A 24,310-nucleotide genomic window follows, 5' to 3' on the forward strand; every position below is an offset into this window, starting at 1 on the left:
TAGATCTCAACCATCGCCATCTAGATCTGACGGTTTTCGTTTCACGGAACCTAGGGTTTTCTATCTGATCATAGCAATGATAGCATAGCCGCCGTTAAAAGGCCGGGTCTGCCTGGCAAAGAAGCAAAGCCGGCGGAGGCATTCTGCGGCGGAATCCTTGATACCCTAATCTCCTGCGGTTCTCGATTCCTCTTCGTTTTTCGTAGCTTGCTTTTATTCGAGTTGTTTTGTCGTTGTGATTTGCCTTCTTTCTTGCCTCTGTTGTTTAATCTTTGGAGCAGTGATGAGATCATTCGAGTATGATCTTCGAGATGTGATTATCAATCTCTATATTGCTACGTTCTTGCTGAGCTCCTAACGCCGCGTACGATCGTTTTCGTTCGATTCAACCTTCAGAGTTTAATCTGGTGTGCTTGGAGTAATCGGTGTAAAGTCTTGTTCCTAGATTTCCTGCCATGTTGGATCTCTGATGTTCCCCTTTGATGATGTTTGTTCTTCGCCAATAACAGGGATATAGACGAACGTGAGGAATAATAGCTCAGGAGTAAAGATAATTTCTCCCATTGTCTGCCTAATACATGATGACATGCTGCCTGAGACTAGATCTAGGCCAACTACAGAAGAATTCGACTTTCTTGAAACAGCCGGCATACAGCTGTGATATTAGTGTTCTCACGGCCTGGAAAGACAGCAGAATCTGTTAACCTGACATGATTTCGACTCTGGAACTCAAAACAGTACTAGAAACAGAGCATAGTCTTCCCAATCATCCATCCTCCACCTTCCATCCATTGCTAGTTGAATCCTGCACGCAGAAAGTTTCAGGTTAGGTACTGAAAACACTTGGTCTGAATCGAAGCTCACGCTGCCTGCAAAATTCAATGTCTCACGAGGTAGGAATCAGAACGCACCAAGTTTGAGTTCCAGGCCGTTGCTCAGCGAGGTCGACCCTGCTTCCTCGTCGTGGTTCAGGGCCTGAGAATGAGCAAGCTGCAGACAAAATTGTTACCATACCATAAAAAGATTGGGAACTGAATTGCAAGGGCACACTAAGAAAATCAGGAATTCCTTGGAAAACAAAGGAGCAGGCACATAATATCAAAATTAAATCTCCGAAAGCAAGGGGAAAATGATGTGCTCTCAAAGGCAAAGAAAATCGATCGATGTGCTCTCAAAGCCAAGACTAGCTACCAGTTCACTCCATCTAGGCCCCGTCAGCTACCTGTGCATAGCATGATGCAGCTGCTTGTGACACTGTAGCAAAGCGAAAGCTATGCCGCCTTCAGCTTGAAGGGATTGTAAGGATGGGCCTACATGTCGTAGCGGGGCAGCCGTTGCGTCACTTTCGTGCTTGTAATGGAGGCATGGAGCAGCCGGTTGCTCCGAGTGGATGGGCAGCCATTTCCTCGTCTATTTCCGTAGGGAGGCCTTGTTGCGTAATTTTTTTTTGATGAAATCTTGCTAATTTAAAATACTAAATAAAATTTATTTACAAAACTTTTTGCACAGATGGATTGTAAATCACGAGACGAATCTAATGATGATAATTAATCTATAATTAGCGGATGGTTACTGTAACATCACTGTTGTAAATCATGAATTAAATAGACTCATTAGATTCGTCTCACGATTTACAGCCCATCTATGCAAAAAAATTATAAATAGATTTCATTTAGTACTCCATGTATATGTCAAAATATTTGATGTGACATTTTTTTTGTGTTTACGAGGTTTACGGGTTGTGATGGGCCGGAATCGCCCTATTTCACAGAGGTTTGTGGAGGCATGAAAGAAATGTCTGTTCTTGTTACGGCCTGTATAATGTACATACGCCAGTATCAGAGCATCAGGCATTCAGGCAAGTCCTATTCTCTCTCCGTCTGAAAAGGAAATGAGAAAAACAGTTCCACCCTCTTGAAAATGATGAGGCTGGACTCACGTGTTGCTGTTTAGGTAGGCAGATTTACGGAGACTGCTTTGCTGTTTGGACTGTGCATCTAGGAATGTTCTTACCATTTCTAGCTTACAAGTCATCAGCTTACTACTTCTTTGTACTAATAGTTTTGTTAGTTCTGAAAGTCGTTTTAGGAACCACACGTTAACCCAAAATACCAGCAAACTAAATAGCGGGTGCTGGTTAACTATCGAACAGTGATTCTAAGCTGTGACTTATCCAGGCATCCAGGAGACCAGGACTAGTGCAGTACTTCAGTATAGTCGTATAGTCCGAGGAGTTCAGAGAATCTGGCCCTGGATTCGGGATTAAGGAATATGGCTGTGTTTAGTTCCAAAATTTCTGTCTCCAAACTTCACTATTTATCTATTACATCAAATCTTTTGTCTCATGTATGAAATATTAAATGTAGGTAAATAAAAAAACTAATCGCATAATTTTGATGTACACAACGAGACGAATCTTTTGAGCATAGTTAGGTTATGGTAGGACAACAATTACCACAAACAAACAAAAAGTACTACAGTGTGCTACAGTGTCCGATGTGACTCGTACTACAGTGTGCTACAGTGTCCGATGTAACTCTTTTTGCCACAATTTTACGGATCTAAACACAGGCTGTGTTTAGTTGCAAAATTTTTCTCTCCAAACTTCACTATTCACCTATCACATCAAATCTTTTGCCTCATGTATGGAGTACTAAATGTAGGTAAATAAAAAAACTAATTGCATAGTTTTTATGTACGTTGCGAGACGAATCTTTTGAGTCTAATTAGACTATGGTAGGACAATATTTACCACAAACAAACGAAAAGTGCTACAGTGTGCTATAGAATCCGATATGACCCTTTTTATCAGCTTTTTGAGGATCTAAACACAGCCTATCTTGTGCAGATAGACTCGTGCGTCGTGTGATATTCATTAGCAAGTTCTCTATTTGCATTCAAGGGAACACAGTGAAAATGAAATAGTAGCTAGTTACCAGACTAGTGACTTAAGTACGATTACTTGATGCTTACCTTGTCGCACAATCCATAACGCTCCTCTTGCCGCCCTCTGATCTGCACGAAGAATCGAGCAGTCATCAGAGACGCCTCGTCGATCACAAGAATGAAGCGCGAGTATATATAAAGCGAAACCAGCTTAGAAAAAAAAAAGCAGATCGAGATGGAGGTGCAGCAAGAACAAAAATCTTCAGGTTCTCAACAAGGCCCCATGCGGCTTGGGTGTACGTACAATGTTCTCGAGGTAGGTGATCTCGCCCCCGATCTTGCGGTCCTTCTCGGAGCGCACCTTGTGCATGGCGGCCTCCAGGTTGCGCTCCAGCAGCTCCAGCGACGGCACCGTGTACTGCTCCCCGTCGTCCACCGTCATGAAGCGCAGCTCCTTCTCCATGAGCTCGCACATCTGCTCCGCCTTCTCCAGCTCCGCGCGCCGCTCCTGCGTGCGCGCCAAATTGAAGCCACCATTAGTTAATCTACCTCTCGATCGAGAGCAGCCTCGATCGGTAGCTCGAACGTATGGCCCCGGGGAACTCTTCACGCATGGTACTAGCTAGGCTACTAGCTAGTGCTCACCTGGCGGATGTCCGTCCAGACCTTGGTGTGCGTCGCGGCCTCGTACCTCTCGACCAGATCCTTGACGCTGCGAGATCGAGGAAGAGGCATCAGCACGAGAGCTGCGGCTAAGCGTGGACAAACACGCACTGGCAATGGTAGCTAAGCATGCGAGATCAGGAGCGATTGCTGCCTTACGATGGGACGGTGGGCGAAAGGTAGTGGTAGAGCTTGCCGGAGGTGGAGAAGAGGAGGAGGAGCAGATCGACGTCGCAGAGGACGGAGAGCTCCCTGGCCTTCTTGAACAGGCCGTCCCGGCGCTTGTAGAAGGTGGACTGCCGCTGCGTGGGGTTCTCGATCCGCTTTATCTCGCTGCGGCCCCTCCCCATCGCGCCCCCCTCGCTCCCTGCCCTTCCCAAACTCGCAAACGCGGCGGTGCCCGCCGCCGCCGCCGCGCCGGCCCTTGCGAGAATAAGGAAACCGCGGGGGATCAGCTAGAGCTGCCGAGCTACTACTACTACAGTACTACCCCTCTCAGCCCGGCCGGCAGCTCGCGCCCAGGATGTAACAGTTTGGGTCTTTGGGAGGGGGAGGCGACCAGGTGAGGTGAGGCCGGCGAGGCGACGGTGCGTGCTTTGCGCTGCCCGTCGCTTTGCTTTAAAGAGGTGAGGGTGGGGGGCGACGAGGGCAAGTGCTCGGCTGCTCGCAGTGGCGAGACATGATGGTCTAGCCCCTCGACGTGCTCCAGGTAGCTTCGTCTTTGCGTCAGGCGGTGTGGTGCGTGGCCGTCCGCGATTGGTTGGTTAGTGGGTCGCTGGCTGCCTGCGCGGCTGTGCCTGCAGCCTTGCAGATGCAGGGGCCAGGGGGAGGAGCGATGGAGCCCGGCCAGCGACGACGTGCGTGAAACGACGGAGACGGACGTGTCGAGGGGCAGGGAACATGGGCAGTGGATCCATCCATCAGGCCGTCGTCGTCGATCGATCAGCGCGGCAGGAGCCTCTGCCGCAGCTGGCTGCTTCATCCTACGTTGTACTAGTGCTGCTCCGGCGCGACGTAGAGTAGTGGCTTCTGGTACGACGACAGGTAGAGGTAGGAGTACGCGCTTCCGATGGACGACGAATCGAGCAGTAGGAGGACGCGACCTCTGGGCGTTTTTATCTTTTGCGGTGTTTCTTTGCTTTGGGCATGGTTCCCGATAGATGATGCGTGCATGTGGTGCTGTAAATTTTGTTTGCACTCCGACCTTTTTTTTTTTTGATAAGAACATCAATATATATTAGAAGCATATTACATCGATGAGGTCAACAGGACCCCATGTTACATCTTGAAGTGCTGTGATGGCATCACAAGCAATCCCGTGATTTAAAAAGTGACAAGAAAAAGAAGGTAAGGTATGATTGGACATAGCTTTTGCCTGCATAGCAAGGCAATGTGCTATCTCATTTTCCTGTCTATTAATCTTTCCCACCTTAAACACACATCTATCTTGGAGGCACAAGAATTGAGAGATCAGCGGCCTGAGACTCCAAAAAGCTTGAGCTTCTCCCTTCTGAAGTTGTAGAACAAGATAGTGTAGAATGTTGCATTTCTTAACTCAAGGGTTTCAGCCACTTTTGCCGCCAAGACCAGAGCTGCCAATTCAGCCATGAGGACTGAATTTACTCTCCTCCTAGCACGAATGTATATAGACTTTGAGGGTTGAAAACCTGCAAAACAAACAAAAATCCCCAAACCTGCCCTACGATTAGCATCTGAGAACCCATCAGGAGGTAAAGCTGCATCTGTGTAGAACAAGGCTTGTTGATGCTCTTCCAAAGATGGATCATGAACCTGTAAAGGAAAAATTACAGTAGAATATTGATGGGAAAGAAAACATGGGTCTGAATGACCAACATTACCCCTGGATTGGTTATTATGGCAATTTAAAGAGCCAGCTAGAGAGGCCACTGAATTAGAAGATTGAATGTCAGCCCTAACTTCGTGTGTAACCTTACCAACAGACCACTTCTTAGGCCCCGTTTGGTAGGACTTCGGCTCTTCCAAAAACAGCTCCGGCTCTGGCTCCTCAGATGGAACGGCTTTTCTGGTGGAGTTGGAGCCGTTTTAGAAAATATTTGGCAAAACAGCTTCACTTGTTAGATTGATGTGTAAGCCGCGTGAAGCCACGATTTCATGGCTTCACCTTGCCTGTGTAAGCCGCCGACGGCTTTAGAACCGGCTTCACACATGAAGCCGGTCCTGAAACAAACGTTTGGGAGGGCTTCACCTGAAGCCGCTCGTGAAGCCGCCGGTGAAGCCCTCCCAAACGGGGCCTTATTATTGAACCTGAAATCATTTCTAGCCTTCCATAAATACCACAATCTGGTGAGAACTTCCTGCAAAAGATCATGATAGGGAGTACCGAGTAGGCGACTGCAAATGCCTAGGTTGAAAATTCAGCGGCTACGTGCCGATCTAGCTAGTACTTCACTGGCTACTTCAGCGGTAAATGATTTAGCTGTTTTGAGCCAGCAAAAACAGCGTCAAGCTCTCTGCCTAAAACTAGTGTTGGGCTTGGATGGCCTAGCCTATTTTTCTCAATTATAGATGCATTGAGGAAGCGATAACCGTCGTGTATAGATACAATCTCAAATTAGAGATGTAAGAGATTGTGTGGTCTACAAGGAGGATACACTGCAAAATTGTATGTTTATTTGGCCTTGGCTATGCAAATTGAGAAAAACAAGAACTAGGTTAGAACTCATTTGTTATGTCTAATGTTACCATAACACTCGTACTTGTAGGGCGTTAATTGATGTGTGAAAACTTGAAAACAACTCTTACCGTGCATTTATATTTTATTGTTATTTTTTTCCTAGGCCACTATATATGACAACTAATTGCTCTATGTGTTTGTATACTGAGGTCTTGTTTAGTCCGTGAAATTTTTTGAATTTGGTACTGTACGTACCATTTTCGTTGTTATTTAGTAATTAATATCTAATCATAGACTAATTATGCTTAAAAAATTTGTCTCGTCATTTATAGTTAAACTGTGTAATTAGTTATTTTTTCAACTGCATTTAATACTCCATACATATGTCCAAAGATTCGATGTGATTGGTACTGTAGGAAATTTGTTGGGAAGTTGCGGCGCAACCTGCCAACTTGGATTCAAGTCTATATTATCTAGATTTATTATATGAATTAATGATGTTATTGCTTCAGTGGTAAGTGAACGTGTGTATTTCTCAAAAAAAAATTCAATTCCATCTCTCTCTCTCTCTCAACATATATTAGTTTTCCATTCCTGTGTTCCAAGCAGCGGCGATCCTAAGGTCGTGACACCATTCAAAATTGTATGCATATATTTCGCACACATCTAATGCGACGAGTGTGTGTTGGGGGTGGCGCTAACGACGGTCATTAGAATATATAATAATGTGCCTTTCCATACCTTTTTTTAGAGGGAAAAGTCCGGTTTACACCCTCCAACTATCGCAAAAGTCCGATTTTCAACCTTCAACTACGAAACCGGACAAAATATGCCATCCAACTGTCAAAACCGGGCAAATTTGGCCCCTGGGGTGGTTTTGAAGGTGGTTTTCCATTTTGTAAGAATTAAAAATATTCAATTTTACACTAAAAATTTATAATTAATTCATTTTAAATCAAAAAATTATGAAATTGGTATCAAAAGTTTTCTAAAAATATAACCTATCTATTGTCACATGACTTGTGACTAATTTTTTTATGTTCATAATATTTGTCTACTTGCAGTTATGCCTATTATTTTTAATAACTAAGATTCAGATGGAGCAATAATAGATAGGTTACTTTTTTAGAAAAATTTTGGTACTAGTTTCATATTTTTCTGATTTAAAGTGAATTAGTTTTGATTTTCTAAATCTAATTAGATTTTTTTTTTAGAAAATGCAAAACCATCTTCAAAATCACCCCAAGGGCAAAATTTGCCCGGTTTTGACAGTTGGATGGCCTATGTTGTCTGGTTTCGTAGTTGAAGGTTGAAAATCAGACTTTTGCGATAGTTCAACGGTGAAAATTAGACTTTTCCCTTTTTTAGAACCCTTACAATGGCTTGCACAGCGTTTTCTCTTTTCTCGCACACTCGGTGTTGTAGACGGAGTAGTGCTTTCCCAATTGGTCCACGACGACCATCCGCGTGCCGATCCGACCGAGATCCACATGAGCTGCAGCTGGTCGATCCCATACATTGTACACGGCTGCTAGCTATTGTTAGTTTCTGTGACAACCTTAGCCTGTACTACTTCCCTCCCGGACCCCGCCTCCTTCCCCGCCCATCTCTCTCGATCTTGTGCGGACAACCACTGATCCTGGAAGACTCCAGCTCCAGCTTCCCGTTCGAGCTAGGGCACCAGTTTATCGCGGCCAGCTTGCAGTACATGACTGCTGGGCCAGGAGCGGCAAGCAAGAACGCCGTCCCGGAACGGCACGTACTGACGTACGTACGACGCCGGACGCCCGTGGCCGGTAGATCGGGCGGGGGAGTGAGTGAAATTGAAGCACCTGGGCCCGTCTTTCCATGGGATTTTGTAGGATTCGAAGGGCGAGAGAACGAGGACGACGGCAAGTGGCAGGCAGCGGCCGCACAGCTACACGCCACAGCACCACGCCACCACCAGCGCACGGCGTGGCTGCTGCCTGCTTTCCCAGAGCCTACACTACGCTTCTACAGCTCGCCTACTACGTGCGTACAGGGAAGAGAAAGACGACTCCGCGCCACGGTCACTGCTCACTGGGCCGCAGCAGTTGCAGCTATCGGGCTCTCGCCCCTCGGCCGCGCGCTGCTCCGATCCTGTGACTGACGCGACGCGAGGACTGCAGCTGAACGACGCGACCCATCGTCGTCTACCCCTGCGTGCGTCCTGAGGTGGCCACCTCTCGCCACTCATGTCATGGGGTCATGGGCTTCCTCGTGCAGGCTACGCATCGAGCAATCACTACGTACCCGGCAGGCGAGAGCGAGACCGGCCATAAACGCTGGGCGCTCGGGCTAGCTAGGGCACTAGCTAGCTTTAGCTCCGTGTCCGTGGTGGTGCGCGGCGCTGTGCCTGCGCACATGGCGCCCCCTGCCTGCCACTGCGTGCAACGCCGAATAATTGTGCGGCCGGATCGGAGCACGTACGTGCAGTAGTCTAGTCTCCTCTCCCGGTGGCTGGTGCGCGGTTGCATGCCTGCAGCTGCATGATCGGCACTGTGGGCTTTCTCCGGCCTTTCAGTTCGAGCGCTTGTGTACGTGTCGGTGGCAGTGTACATATCATCGTACTGCCGCTGCTAGTACACCAGACGCTTAGCATGACCACCGTTGTGAATTTGTGATCCATGTCTTCGTGGCAAAAGGGTGTGTTCTATTGAAAAGAGGCCGAGTTTCAAGTTACAGCTGAAAAACTTCGGGCCCAAATTGACTAGCATCATGAAATTCGGGCCCAGGTCCATAGCATGAACATATGCAGCAGAAGAAAGCGACAATCAAACATCAGTTAGCCGTGTGACACCCTCCCCCTAACCAATGCTCCTATATCCGGTGGAGATTCTTCAACTTACTATACATGCTAATTGTAAATACAGATGCACCAATTGTCATAAGAAATAACATTGCTGCGCGCCTTTGTGGGCATGTTAATTCTTAGATACCAAATTATGGCCTAGAAAATCTAGCCATTCCTATTCAAAAGAAGAAACAATTACTTGCCTCCATAATCATGATAGATACATGGAGCGCTTGTGCAAGGTCTACCTTCAAATATAAGTATGCCTTATTAACACAACCATCATGATCGAACACAGAACTAATGGGTCAGAAAATAAAGATAGGAACATTTATTTTGTGCCGTGATCGCTAGTAAACAAAACATAACATGTTGTGCTACTACAGAAGTATATAAGTTAATATCAAAACTAATATAGAGGGTACTAGTATTGACATTCTAGTATGCATAGATGATGCTGAGATTGGATGATCGTGTGAGGGTCTGGGCGCTTGGTTTGGCACTAAGGAAGAAGGAGGCAATTGTTGATCCGGTGACAGTGATATGGGTGAATCGGCATCTAGACCAGGAATAGATGGATATTGGATGCTTGATTGGGATGGTGCTAAAGATGGTTGCGGAGAGGGTGAGTATGAAAGTACCACAGAAGGAGAGGGTGAAGGTGGATGAAGAAGATGCATGGGGGCTTGAGAAGGTCTATGCATAGGGGCTGGCTTAGAGGTTGAAGGTGATGGAGGATGAGAAATACGGGGTGAAGATGGTGGATAGGCATGGATAGATGATGGTGAGTCCTTAGAACTATGAGTAGATGGTGAAGGTGAAACTTGAGATGAAGTCGGTGGAAAAGTATGGCTATAGATTGGCTGAGACTTTAGCATTTGTATGAGGTGGTAAAGGCGCATATAAAGTTGGAGAGGGTGCATGCGATGGCTTTAATTGTAATTTTGGAGATGGTGATGGTGGGTATGTGATGGCGTAGGCACTGGAGCTATCCTAGCTTTTTGTGGTTTTGGAGCCAATGATGAAGGGAAGGAGGAAGGTGAATGTGCCGGTGCCGCCTTAATAGGTTGTGGGTTTGGAGGTGATGATGGTGGGTAGGAATTAGGCAATGGATGTATTGGTGCAATGTTATGGGGGTGTTGTTCTGGAGATGGTGATGGACAGGTATGTGGTCCAGGTAATGGAGCAACCCTAGGTGTTTGTGATTTCAAAGGTGATGATGGAGGGAGAAAGGAGGATGGTGAATGTGTTGGTGCTATCGTAGGGGACTTTGGTTTTAGAGCTGGTGATGGTGGATGGGTTTGTGATGATCTTGGTGTTGGAGCGACCCTAGGGGTTTTTGGATTTGGAGTGGGTAATTTAGGGAGGATGGATGATGGTGTACCTGTCGGTGACATTGTGTGGGATTGCAATTCTGGAGCCATCGATGGTTGGTGGATATGTGCTGGTGCTGGAGCTAACCTATAATTTTTTTGTTTCGAAGGTGATGATGGAGGATGGGAGGAAGATGGTGAATGTATTGGTGGCGCCGTAATAATAGACTTTGGTTCTGGAGTCGATGGTGGTGGGTACTTCTGTAATGGTGCTGGTGCTGGAGTTACCCTTGTATTTTGTTGTTTCAATGGTGGTGGCCGAGGGACGAAGGAGGGCGATGGATGCGTCAAGGTTGCTGCAGGAGGTTGCATTTTAGGAGATGCTGCTATAGAAGACTTTGTGCTAGAATTTTTTTGTGAATTAAGTGTGTGTGTTGGGGAGATGGTTGGAGGTGGAGCATGCGGTTGACGATTTGGCGGTAGGAATGGAGATGGAGACAATGAGGTTTTTGTTCCCGATCTTGATACCGGGGAAGAAGCCATTGTACTCGTTGGTGATGGTGAACGTAAAAACGTGCGTGGTTGTGGTTTTGGAGATAAGGTTGGAGGTATCAGTGCTGGCATCGAGTGTTCATGTGGTAAATGTGACGGTGCAGGCGGTAGTGATGACTTATGAGTCGGTAATGGGAGGAGAGATGTATAGTTTGACGGAATCGGCACTAATGAAGGAGCATTTGGAGGTGGGGCATGTGGATATGGCAGAGGTGGATCCGTTGGTGATAGCGCAGGTGACAATGGTAAACCTTTAAAAGATGGGGATCCTAGAGAAGGCTGTGTCGTGTAGTAATCCGGAGATGCTGCTATAGAGGTAGACGGCACAAGGGCTGGAGATGGGGAGGGAGCCTGCGATCCTACGCGCGGTTCCGCCGTCTCAGCCGCCACGACCACCGTGAGCTTCTGGCCTTTCTTGCACTGGCCAACATCGCCGCTGATGAAGTAGAACGCCCCGGCTGTGCCCAACACGTACGCCGAGTCGCCGTCGCTCCGCTTGCCTATGGGGTCCCTCACGTCGCAGGCGTCGTAGTGGCGCTTGTCCACGGCCATCACGGAGTCCGCGCCCTTCTTGTACTTGAAAACTAGGAACAAATAAAGATGCACGACACAAATCAAATTCATGTGGCTAGCTATAGAGATACTTCACACGGATGAGTTGTGACAAAACTGAGGCACATTTGCGTACCGAGGGTGTCCGTGACCTTGAAGCGGTGGCGGGCGGCCCAGCGGCCGTAGCTCTCCGCCGGATTGCCGACCCAGCCGTCTTGGTCGCCGACGTAGAACACGCCGCCGTGGGAGGCGGCGGCTACTACGAACGCTGCGAGACCCACCAAGGCTACTAGAACGACGCTAACGTCGCTACTACAGACCCTCATTTTGGTGGCACCGATTTGATGAGGTGTGAGGCTGTGTTAGCATGCTGTGCGTGCAGTACAAGATGATGTGCAAGTGTGAAGGGAACTCGATCAAGGTCGAGCTTTATAAACTCGCATGGCTTGGATAATAAGGCCACCGAGCTGGGAGGTAGCAGGTGAAGCCAGTTTGCAACAGAAGAGCAGAGCAGAGAGCACAGAGAGCTGCTGCTGCTTCCACGAAGCGCACCGGCCACTTTGCGTAGGAGGCGTCCGTCCTTGCCGTAATCATAAGGGCCAGGTTGAAGGGACGCGCCTTTGCGTGCTGGGCCTGCAGCAGCTCCTGGAATCGGGACGCATGTGGCGTCGCCGCGTCGGCTTGCTGTGGAACTCGAGCGGAAAAGGGCATGGATGTTGCGTTACCCTGTCGGTTTCGATCTCAGTGAATTCAGCTTGGATGGCCCGGTGACCGGAGCTAGCTATACCTTGCTATTTGTCGGCGAGTTCAGCTTGGTTTCGATCTCACGGAATTCATCTTTTCCCGATGTTGCTTTAAATTAGTCTAACAACTAACTCTGGATCTTCCTATTTGTTGGCGACTGGCGAGATTGTGTAACGGCCTCTGTTTAGCAATTACGTTTTGGTTAAGTAGTACTAGTACTGCTAAATCAAAGTGTTCTCGTTTTTTTTTCTTTTTTTGATTCGATCAGAGTTTAGTGAAGAAACCCGTGCCCAGCATGTTTAGTGAAGAACGGCGGAACGTGGAGAACTCATCGGGCAGTCGGGCCGCATGTCCAGTTGTTGACCTTTCTTTGGGCCGGCCCCAAGTACCATAGAAAATCTGCCACTTTGCTGGCCACACATTCGTTCGTGTGGGCCTGGGCCGCACTCCCGTGGTGTTTTTGTTAGTGTTGGATAATTTACGTGCTATTCTGTTTACGCCTTGACAAATTGCATGTTGACCGATGATGATGCTACTCGTAGTAGAATCGGATCCAGACGTGCTTCTCGTGCTTTTGAGAACCACATGATTTTGGAAAGCCTGCCAGAGGAAAAACAAGTGCGCTTGACTGCTGAAACCTGAAAGACTATCTGCTAGTAGCATTTGAAGCACAAACCATGGAGCCTGTACTTGCTTAATTAGTGGAAGGCACTCGCTCTACGTAGACTCTAGAGTCAACAAAAAATACTGGCATACTGCTCTGCTTGCATCCAAGTTCTAAGATGACCGGAAAGAGGAATTTCCATCTGACCATTGCCATTGCGGCATTGCCACCTGCCCACACAGCCGGCTCCGAATGCATACCACCAGTACTTGAAGGTGGCATATTCATGGAGGAACACCTCAAGTTTCCCTTTGGATAGGTGAGCCGCTGAACTCCACGCGCAAGCAGGGTGAAACAACCTCTGCACACGCCATTGATTTCCCCCTCTGAAGCCGCTCGAGCTCGTACAGGGCGACGTAATGACAAGTGCCACACCCGTGTCGCCCCGCCACGCCGCCGACGCGCACGCGCGACAGATGGCTTGCTCTGGCATCCGGTGCCGCCCCTGACGCCGCGCTCGCCGGTCTTCTGGCTCCCAAGCATCCAACTTATGGAGCCGCAGCGATGGCAGGTGAGAGCAAGTAAATTCGTGAACTGTGCAGCGCGGTAGCTAGCCCGCATTCAAGGAGGAGACTGGCGACCTGCGCGCTTTGCGTGGCGAGAGCGAGGCCCGCAATGTACGTGCTAGCTGCACAGACGTACGCCCCCATCACCGTGGCCCTCCTGCCGCTGCCGGCCGACAGCAGCCCTCGACGCTCCGCGTGCGCGCGCTCGTCGCGGCGACGGCGACACGACGGCACGACCGGCACATGGCCGTGAACTGTGATGCTGCACTGGCGCGAGCCGCCTGGAAGAGTTCGCCGGCAGGGCATGGCTCGTCGTCGTCGGTGGGACTCTCGTCGGTGGTGGCGCGTCGGTGGGTGTCCTGCGGGCCGGCCGGAGCGCATGGAGTTCGTCTGTTCGTGGACATTTCGGGCCATAAAGGTGGAACTGCGCAGGCCCATGAAGATGTGACATTACGGCCCATTTCCGTTTCAGTGAGCTCAAAAAAAAAACATAGAGAAAGCGGGACTGCTAGTTTCCCGATTTGTAGTTGCAGCGCATTTGCTGCAGCATGTGCTGATCCATCGTCATTTGTCGGTTTGCCCTGTGCAGATTTTTAAATTTTATAGGCGAGAGAGTCAGAGAGAAGGCGGGAGCTTGTTTATATAACGAGACACCACACTCAGTACTTGGAAAAGGCTCCAACAAGCTAGCTCTCGTATCCTCCTTGCAAATGGTGGAGATGGCCAGGCCGGCTCTTGTGTTCGTGTGCTGCTTCCTGCTGCTGGCGTCCGCCGCCGTTGCACGCGGTCTCGGCGACGGCGAGCCTCTCAGCGGCCGGAAGAATGCAGCGCGCCGTCTAGGCGAGGGCGAGCCTTTCGGCGCCCGGAAGAACCCCGCCGATCCACACAGTATGCAGGCCCCGAATGGCCTTCCACTTCGTTCCTTCGGTCTTTAACTCTTTATCCATCACTTCAACTGACACGACGTGAAACGCGCGTTCTGATGCGCGTGTTCTTTCCTTGCAGGCTCACACGGGACTCCGAACTGCTCGCCGGCGCCGCCACAGAGCGGTGGCGGAGGCTACAACCCACCCTCGCCATCCACCGGCGTGTCCCCAACCACGCCAGGTGGTGGTGGTGGTGGCTACTACCCGCCCTCGCCGTCCGTCGGCACCCCGTCGCCGGACATCGACACCTCGCCGACCACGCCCGGTGGCGGTGGCGGTGGCTACTACAACAACCCGCCGTCGCCGGACATCGGCACTTCCCCAACCACACCGACAACGCCTGGAGGCGGTGGTGGATACGGTGCTCCTCCGACCCCGTCCTGCGGCACCTCCCCAAGTACGCCTGGCGGTTGTGGTGGGTACAATGCTCCCCCGTCACCCTCCAGCGCCACGTCCCCAAGCACGCCTGGCAGTGGCGGCGGATATGGTGCTCCGCCGTCGCCGTCCAGCGACACATCTCCAAGCACTCCTGGCAGCGGCGGCGGGTATGGTGCACCTCCTTCGCCGTCAAGCGGCATCTCCCCAAGCACGCCCGGCAGTGGTGGCGGGTGCGGTGCTCCCCCGTCGAGCGGCACCTCCCCAAGCACGCCCGGCAGTGGCGGCGGATGCGGTTCTCCACCGTCGCCATCCAGCGACACCTCTCCAAGCACGCCGGGTGGCGGCGGCGGGTACGGTGCTCCCCCCTCACCGTCTAGCGACACCTCTCCAAGCACGCCTGGTGGCTGCGGCGGGTACGGTGCTCCCCCCTCACCGTCTAGCGACACCTCTCCAAGCACGCCTGGTGGCGGCGGCGGGTACGGTGTTCCTCCCTCACCGTCCAGCGACACCTCCCCAAGCACGCCTGGCGGTGGCGGCGGGTACGGTGCTCCTCCCTCACCGTCCAGCGACACCTCCCCAAGCACACCCGGCAGTGGCGGCGGGTACGGTGCTCCTCCTTCGCCGTCGAGCGGCACCTCCCCAAGCACTCCAGGCATTGGCGGCGGGTGCGGTGCTCCCCCGTCCCCGTCGAGCGGCACGTCTCCAAGCACGCCCGGTAGTGGTGTCGGGTGCGGTGCTCCCCCGTCACCGTCCAGTGACACCTCCCCAAGCACGCCTGGCGGTGGCGGCGGGTACGGTGCTCCCCCTTCACCGTCCAGTGATACTTCCCCGACCACGCCCGGGGGCGGCGGCGGCGGGTACTACGGCCCTCCCTCGCCGTCCTCGGACACCTCCCCGACGACGCCGTCCACACCTAGCGGCGGGTACTACGGCGGCCCTCCTTCGCCGTCCAGTGACACCTCGCCGACGACGCCCAGCATCACGCCGACTCCGGACGTGCCGTTGCCGCCTATCAGCACGCCGCCGACGCCGTACTCTCCGCTGACGCCCACGCCGACCACTCCGACGCCCTACGACCCCAACACCCCGCCCTTCACCGGCCCGTGCACGTACGTGGTCGACTCCCTCGTGCGCATGCACGCATTGCTGCCAGTACTAACTCGATCCTCGTGTGCGTCTTTGCCTTGACATGCAGCTACTGGATGACGCACCCGGGCCTGGTGTGGGGCCTGTTCGGGTTCTGGTGCCCGCTGGTGCGGCTGTTCGGGCCGAGCGCGGCGGTGCCGTTCGGGCGCGACCTGACCGTGCCGGAGGCGCTGGCGAACACGCGCCAGGACGGCGTGGGCGCGCTGTTCCGCGAGGGCACGGCGTCGCTGCTCAACTCCATGGTGAGCGGCGGCCGGTTCTCCTTCACCACGCAGGAGGTGAAGGACGCGTTCGGCGCCGCGCTCAGCTCGGGCGACGACGGCGCCGCCGCGGCGCAGGCGCAGCTCTTCAGGAAGGCCAACGAGGGACGCGTCAAGTAGAACTAGCTAGGCGTCGCGGCCGTATGCCCTGTAGGCCGTAGCGGGCAAGGCATGGTAATGCAATGGGAGTGCTATCTATGAGTGTGCGAGCATGCACGGAGGTATTAGATGCGAGTGCTTCTGCTGCTCTCGTTTTTTTCTGAAGTTGTGATCTTTTATTTACTTTGGGTGCATCATGTGAGCATTAGCCAGGCAATCACGCCCTAGTGTATGTTTAGTTCTACCCGTTCCTTAAATTTTTGTTGATATTTTTTAAACCACTAACCTAGTACTGCAGAGGCAATCACGTGGCGCGAATCAAACTTTGTCACGCTAAAATAGCTGCGAACTCGAATCAATAAATAATTCAGATATTTGAGGGGGACAGGCCGGAATCGGGTCGAGACCGGCTCCAAACCGGCGGCGGCTGTGTATACCCCGACGCCCCACCCCACGGGTCTGGTCGAGCGCCTCCTCCCACGCTGCCGCTCGGGCTCGCAGTCGCAGCCTTGCACCCTTGCAGGCGGCGCCACGCCACGGCCCACGGACGCACGCTAGCTCCGAGCTCGCTACCAATCCAATCCAATAGTTGCGAACCCTCGCCGCCGGTTGCCGCCGCCGCTCATCACCGCACCGCTTTCCTCGAACTTCGTACCCCTCGTTCCGATAGCACATCGATCTCCTTCAGGCGTGAGTTGGGGCTCAGATGCCGCCGCCGCCACGGCCGCCGCCTCCGAAGCACCGCGTCGAGAAGGAGCACGGCGGAGTGGTGACGAGGGGATCCTCTCGCCCTCACGGCGGGGTGGAGACGGTGGACGTTCTCGCCCTCGTCGAGATAGGGCTGATAGCCAAGAATCCTCTCGCCCTCACGGCGGGGCGAACAAAGAGGCAGATGAAGTACTCGTCAGTAATCCATTTTGTACTCTAACCGCAAATCACAAGTTCATTTTCAAGTGTAGAATAGTAACCCTAGTCTAATTCTGAGCACAACACGTACACAAAAAAAAATGACAAACATGCTCACCTTAGCCGGTGAATCTTTGTTGGTGGAGAGTGTCTCCGGAACGGACGGACACTACAATAATAATGAGCAAGCACACAATTCAAGTAGTAAATATTCTCTCTCTATTCAATATCCCTCTCAATGAACATTACAGGGGGTATTTATAGGTGGCGTTACACCTCCAATGTACAATTAATCTTCTACACCCTTACAACGGTCATATTCCTGGAATATTTCTGGACGTACACGTAATTTCCCTAATACAAGTTGAGTGCACCACAGCTCAGACGGGCCCACAACTCCAGATAGTCCTCTTCGGCCTTCTCGACGAGGACCACGTGGCCTGTCGCTTACTCCTCGCCGATTCTCGCATCGCCCGGTCTTCGCTCGTCTTCGGCTTTCGACCCGAAGACGAGCGAGGGCTACGTGGCTCGTTGCTTACTCCGCCGTGACGCTCCCGTCGACCGGCCCTCGGGAGTCTTTGGGTTACGACCCGAAGACCAGTGAAGATGGCTTCATACGCCGTCTGGTCTTCGCGAACCTTCGGCATCCAATCCGAAGGTGGTGTCCCCAACAGTAGCCTCTCGGAGCCTCGGCCCGATCTTCGGGAGGGGCGCGGCTTCGACCCCGTGGGCGCCTTTAGCGCCCCAAAGCGCCACCCTTCGGGCTGGGGGCCGCGATGGTGTCCGGCGAAGCACAGCCCGTGTTCTCCTGCAAAAAATGTTATACTTTCACCGAGGGAGCAAGATTTCAGAATTAAACTGTTAGTTTGCGCTCAAATTATCGAATTAAAAATGTTATGCTTTGAAAAGACAAAATTGCCCCTTGGTTCTCTAATCTTAGACGCGTAGCGCAGGGCGCTGCCATCTTTCCACATCGCGGCGCCGCACGTGCTAGGTCTCGCGCTCCCCCCCCCCACTTTTTAAATAGCGGCGTCGCGACTGCGCAATGCTACTTCAGGTTGCCTTTGCTTTCCAACCTCCTCGTTTGTCATCTCGCGGAGGTTCTATCGGAGCTCATTTTTGTTCGAACTCTTTTGGTAATACACTTCAAGAGTGGCGGCCTCGGAACAATCTAGATCTTCGGAAATGGGTCCGAAGAAGAATTAATCAGGAGGTCCGATGACCACCGTACTCGGCTTGTCGAAAATGACTCCGTCCCTCCTCGATGACTTGGCTCGTCGAGGCTTCGTCTCTGCTGACGATGTCCGCGCTCCTCTGACGGGTGAGACTGTTGCTCATCCCCGCACCGACGAAGTTATTGTCTTCCGTGACTTGTTCACCGCCGGCCTTCGGATGCCCTTGGACCCCGTGGTGGTGGACATCTTTCGTCTATTCAAGGTGTACTTGCATCAGATGACACCTACTTCGATCGTGCGACTGAATCTGTATATGTGGCTGGCGAAGACCTGCCGCCTTTCTCCAAGCGCCGAAGGCTTCGCTCGTGCCTTCAGGGTGCATTATCAACCGAAGAAGATTTCTGTGCAATCAACTGAAGGTGCGGAGATATCAGCCATTCCCCAATATGGCTGTTATACCTTCGCCTTTCACAAGAACCTTCCGAGTCCAGACCCCGCGAGCAAGAACAAGTGGGCCAACGATTGGTCATCCTACTGGTTCTATCACAAGGTGATGTTGGACCCCATCATGAAGACCCATCCCCTCGTCGTCGACCGCATTGCTGCTCTTGGCGATGTGCCGAAAGCCGCCTGTCATGTCCGAGCCGAAGATGAGGCTCTTATCGCCCTGCTGCGGAAACTATCGAAGACCTTCAGCATGCGCGACATCATCGAAGAGTTCGTCGCGTGCGGCTGCTTTCCCGTCAGGGTCGGCTGGGACATCTCCAGCTGGTTGGCCGAGGACCGCTGGATCGAAGATATTCCGGTACCTGATTTCGCGACCGTCTTCAGCCTTCGGACCGACCGTGAGTTTTCGTGCTTAATCTCTTGTTATGGAGGTGTACGCTTCGCTCTTTTGCTTACACTTTGTGCGTCTTCGGCGATGCAGGGGTGGACCCTGTTGTTATCGAGAGCCGGGCCGACGAGATGGTCGGGTCGGTCTCGAGGGATGAGTACAAAGCCCTTGTAGGGAATCTTAGCGGGGCTCGACGGAACCGGGTGTTCCACGCGTTGGGCCTCTCTGCTCCTCAGCGGGCGGCCGAGTTGAAGCTTGCTGAGGGCCAGGGCGGCCCGGAGAAGGCGAAGTCTCTGTAAAAGGCATAACAGAAACAGGCATCTTCACCCGCAGAGCCGAAGAAGAGAGGCCGGCTCATCGACGCCATCTTGCCTCAGTCTCCCCTGCAAAGCAAGGGGGACTCCGAAGACGATGGGAGCGAAGACAGCAACCGCGCGACTGCCGAGGCGCCACCCTTGAGGGCGGTCCCTCCGAACCTGGACCTTGAGTTCAGCACTGCTCTGGAGAGCGATGACGAGGAAGGCGACGAGGAGGTGAACATCGTCGTCGACTCCCCCCGTCGCTCGTCTGCACCGCCCCAAGTCTATGCCTCCGGCAAAGATGCCGAGAAATTGCCTGAGCAGAACACTGCGTCCAGCTCTGGGACGAACGGGAGTGTTGGAGAAGAGTCAAGCAGCACGTCGGACAGCAGAGCTTCTTCATCCGCAATGCTGACCCCGAAGCTGTTGCCACGGAGCTCGGAGCGAAGCCCACGGCCGTGCGACTTGGCGGCAAGATCGTCAAGTTCCTTTGTTTTGAGAGCCGGGACCGTGAGCGTGAACTACTGGCGGAGGCGGGTGGCTCGTTTTGCTTCCCTCTAATGGAAAAAGACTTGATGGCGAGTGGACTGACGACCATGCTAGAGAGTGCGCAAGATTTATCGCTGAAGGCCTCTGTGGCTGCGCTGTAGCGAAAATGGCTTCTCATGCCATATTTCAATATAATATTTTGGCGATTGATGACACACACAACACTTGGACTAATTTGATTGTTAAGATGACCATTCTCAGGCTTTTAGGTTCAAGTGATGACAAAGAGAAGATAAGCGTAGCTAGGCCCGAAGGGCTGCATCTACGGTGGTTCCAAGGGACAAGGATTGAAGAGACCGTGAACAAATTCAAGTCGAAAAGATCAAGACAAAGACAATTTGCTATCACCGGTTAAACCGATGATGAGCAAATTGCACTCATCGGTGCAATGAACTTGGCACCGGACTAACCGACGTTGGGTGTTTTACACTCACCGGTGCAACAGACTCAGAGAAGGCCAAATCAGCAGAGTACACCGGTTGAACCGATGATGGTTTCTGAAGCGTCGGTGCAGTTGTCCAGAGACTCTATTTTTGGGGGTTTCTGAGATTACATGCACCGGTTGAACCGACGTTAGTTTTGAGAGCGTCGGTCGATTGATCGAGTATCCGTTGGAAGCTGTAACGGCTAGAAGAAGGGAAAGTACACTCACCGGTTGAATCGGTGTTGACAAAACCTGGAGCGTCGGTTTAACCGACGTTAAGAAATTTTGTCAGCCTTTCCCAACGGCTCTTTTGGGGTGTGTGGGCTATATATACCCCCAAGGCAGGGTCATTTGAGAATGCTGGAGTTGCTGAAAGCTTACTACACTTGAAGAACACCTCCAACCACCATAGAGCTTCATTGTACATCATATAGGCTTAAGCACACTTGTGAGAGTGCTTAGTGCTTGATTAGGCTTAGTTCTTGAGAGAACTAGCTTGAGTGAAAGTCTTGCTGCGGCAAGCATCTTGTGTACTCGTCGTGTGACCCTCCGACTTAGTGTGGAGAGGCAACGACACTTTGTGCGGGGAAGGAGACCCCTCTTTGTGAGAAGCTCCGATAGTGAAGACGGTGCCGTGGGTGACGCTTCGAGAGAGACGGTGGTGGTGGCCTTGTCTTGGTGACTTGGGGTCACTTAGCCTTTGCTTGCCGGGAGCCTTGGTGGCGAACACAAGACGGTGATCAAGCGGAGAGACTCGGCATTACACTTGTTCGTGTTGGACAAGTGGCCGTGGACGTAGGGAGGGACTTGGTGTCCTAACTGAACCACGTTAAATCGTGTGTCTTGGTGTCTTCATGGGAGTTTGCATATTCTCTCCCTTACCTCTTTACTTACCGTATTATGTTTCCGCATTTACTCTATCTTGCGTGCCTTTACTTTCCTAGTTAGTTTGATTAGGATTGGCTATAGTTTGCAAGTCTTTTAGGGGTAAGTATAGAGTAGCATAGATAAACCTTAGTCATAACTAGCATGTGTAGGACGTGTTAGGTTTATCTTATGCAAATAGATTGAGCCCTAGGATAGAAAGCGATTAGCGACTCTATTCACCCCCTCCCCCTCTAGGGTCGGACACCCCGGTGATCCTTACATGCACGCTGTGCTGCTCAACAGTTGGCGGCTGAAGAGAGCTCAAGGGTTGCCGTCGCAGATCTGGAGGCGAAGGTGGTTGCTCTGGAGGAAGAAAAAGAAGCACTGCAACGACGCCTCGACAAATCTTCCGAAGAGAAGGCGACCCTCACCACGGAGCTGCTGGCGGGACCTGACCGGGCGGTGAAGGCGGAGGATTCCACGAAGGCCGCGAAGTTGCTCGCCAACGATGCTGAAAAATGGCAGGCTCTTATGCACAAACGTTTCCATTCCTTCAAGGAGTCGGTGAGGGCTGGGGCGACCAAGCTTCAGAAAGAGCTTCCGGACATCCTGAAGAAGTACGGGCTTGATTCTCCTGATGTATCTTCGGGGGACACCGTCGGGGTGGATGACTTCTTCAAGTGGCTCCGAGCATGTATTGCTATGCTGGACGTTGGGGCTCATTTCAACGAGGATATAAGTGCTGTTGTCGCCGTTCGCACGATAAGTGCTGCGGTGTATAGCTTGTTCCCTTCCGAAGCTGCCAGCGCCAGCACTGTGACGAAAGCCAGCTCCGTTGCCTCCGCGACGAAGGTTTTCCCTGGCCCGGAGAAGATGCAGTTCGCCCGGAGGCGCTGCCCGCTCTTGCGAAGAACATTGCCAAAAATTTCATGGACCACTTCTTCAAGGGCGAAGACCGCGCGATCGTGCGTCGCGAAGTTGAACGAATGAAGGCCTAGGTAATTTCGTCTTCTTTTTTATGCGCCTTTTCTTCGCCCTGAAATGCATCTTAACATCTGTGAGAATTCGTGTTTTTTAGCTTCAAGCCAAAGCCGACGCTGTTGCGGAGCCCATCCTTGCCGAAGCTCCAACTTCTGATGCTGAAGGTGGTGGCGACCACGCCGGCGGAGGCGCTACGCTGCCTTCTGGCGATGATGGCGGCGAGGGAGCGGGCGGCGAGGGAGGAAATGCCGGTGGCGGTCGTGGGGCTACCGACCAGCCCCGGCGGCCGAAGACCAAACCACGGGGGGCTCTTCTCATCCTGTAGCTGGCGAGGTGTGAGGGCCGTGGTTGAGTCACAGTCCACTTTTGTGTTGTAATTATGATTTTTTGGAAACTAACACCTTCGGTGCTTGTGTAGGACTCTGTGTTGGCCCCTGCGCAGGTGACCGAAGGCGTGCTGCCTCGCCAGCTGAAGCGAGGGAATTTCTATGTTGCTGGTGCGTCCTGGGCGAAGTTCCATATTTGCTACCCTTCGGTTTCATTTGAAGAATTTTGGACAAATAGGGTGCGTGTTTACGAGCTTCGGAACGCTGATACGAAGCGTTTTTTTGCCGAATTTCAGCGTGATCCAGAAAAACATGCAAAGATCCTTGCTGACCGCGCGCTTCGTCGCGAAATAAAACGGATTCTCGATACCGATAGGCCGTATAGCGCTCCCGCCGGTCTCCGTGAACCGAAACCGGAGCCGGTGGATGAAGAGCCCCTGTCGTGTAACACCCGGTTTATAAAAGAGCATAAACCGAGCAATCATATACGTGCCAGGATCAAGTCACACGTATATACAACAGAATGAACAGTATATCATAGCACATATCACGTAAAAAGACATAATAAAGCGAATACGAATGTTTATTTATTACAATAATGACAAAATGTCTGATACAGCGGGAGCGAAGTACAAAATACGAATAAAGCTCTCCGAAGCTGAAGCAGGGCGCCACAGGGACGTCGACTGGGAGACGAAGCACCTAGAAGTCCTCGTAGTCCTGGTAGCGCTGGACGAACTCCCTCGTGTCGGCAGGAACTGAGCAGCAGTAGCGTAGCCAAGAGGAAAAAGTAGAGAAGAGGCAAGAGTGAGTACACAACTTGTACTCAACAAGTATAACACAAACTATGAGGCTCTAGGCTGGCTGACTCAACTGCATTAGCTTTTAAGTGTTGGCAAAATTTTATTAAAGCTATTTACTACGAGTTGATGAATTACCATTAACCCAGTTACATAGTAATTAATCAGAATTAATTATACTACTACTGAGAACCAAACCAAAAACCAAGCCACCAAGGTAACCCCGAGAAGCACCTCCCTCGTCGGAAGGAGATAACTTCACTAATCAAAAGGAGGATCTGGGCCGCTCATAACCGTGAGCACGGCTAGTATACCAGTTTTACACTCTGCAGAGGTTGCACATCTTTACCCACAAGTCGTGAGCTACGCCAGTTGTTCATCACACTTCCTTAGGTGAGATGGCCAGCGACTCACTACGAGGCCTTTAAAAAGAATCTCGTTGGTAAGGCGTAACCGCGAGAGTTAGGTCGGCGACGATGGGGCCCACCTCCGGGGGTACAAGCACAGGAGCGCAATCCAAGCATAGACCAAGCCGGAGGAGCAGGGACCATTGAAGCTTACTACTCTTGCCCCGCAGGTAAGTTACTCCAAACCAAAAAGATCTAATTATTACGCCAAGTCTATCCCATTCTAGCCTTGTGGTAGCGCTGTTGTCCCAGGTTGTCGCTCTATGAACCGGTCCTTATGGAGAGTGGCCAACCAGGCAGTAAGCACCGTGCTGGCCCCCTAAACCATGTTTCTAAAAAAAAACATCTTTTAACGAGAAGTGAGCCACTCAAGCCACACAGAGTGCCACTCTCAGAATTAAGTTCAAGTAAACCATTAATCAAATTAATTAAAAAGGACCAGAGTGTGTTATAGCGCAGCAACCTAGCACAACTAACCAAAATGCAACCCAAAGGTATATATAAAGGATATAAAGTGGCTAGGAAATCCTTATAGGCATATAGTATTAAAATGCAGTATGAAAATGTATTTAAAGGTGATA

General features: G+C 51.6%; 3 protein-coding genes across 3 annotated transcripts; 1 reads left to right on the top strand and 2 right to left on the bottom strand.

Annotated features, from left to right (window-relative positions):
• Window positions 1-524: 524 nt before the first annotated feature.
• On the bottom strand, window positions 525-4,241 carry LOC120676607 (MADS-box transcription factor 32-like). The gene is made up of 6 exons (XM_039957921.1): window positions 3,709-4,241; window positions 3,532-3,598; window positions 3,191-3,394; window positions 2,974-3,015; window positions 912-990; window positions 525-805 (listed from the first exon to the last, which is right to left on the bottom strand). Exons 1-6 carry the CDS (start codon window positions 3,897-3,899, stop codon window positions 795-797), a joined length of 594 nt encoding a protein of 197 aa, XP_039813855.1. The 5' UTR covers window positions 3,900-4,241; the 3' UTR covers window positions 525-794.
• A 5,509-nt stretch (window positions 4,242-9,750) lies between these two features.
• Window positions 9,751-11,863, bottom strand: LOC120672251 (early nodulin-like protein 2). Its single transcript, XM_039952565.1, has 2 exons — window positions 11,574-11,863; window positions 9,751-11,469 (listed from the first exon to the last, which is right to left on the bottom strand). Exons 1-2 carry the CDS (start codon window positions 11,761-11,763, stop codon window positions 9,953-9,955), a joined length of 1,707 nt encoding a protein of 568 aa, XP_039808499.1. The 5' UTR covers window positions 11,764-11,863; the 3' UTR covers window positions 9,751-9,952.
• Window positions 11,864-14,005: 2,142 nt separating this feature from the next.
• Window positions 14,006-16,402, top strand: LOC120675975 (sialidase-like). The gene is made up of 3 exons (XM_039957174.1): window positions 14,006-14,239; window positions 14,357-15,764; window positions 15,851-16,402. The coding sequence occupies exons 1-3, from the start codon at window positions 14,062-14,064 to the stop codon at window positions 16,179-16,181; spliced, it is 1,917 nt and encodes a 638-aa protein (XP_039813108.1). The 5' UTR covers window positions 14,006-14,061; the 3' UTR covers window positions 16,182-16,402.
• Window positions 16,403-24,310: the final 7,908 nt, after the last annotated feature.

This window comes from Panicum virgatum, chromosome 5N (assembly GCF_016808335.1).
Source record: "Panicum virgatum strain AP13 chromosome 5N, P.virgatum_v5, whole genome shotgun sequence".
In the NCBI taxonomy this organism is placed as follows: domain Eukaryota; kingdom Viridiplantae; phylum Streptophyta; class Magnoliopsida; order Poales; family Poaceae; genus Panicum; species Panicum virgatum.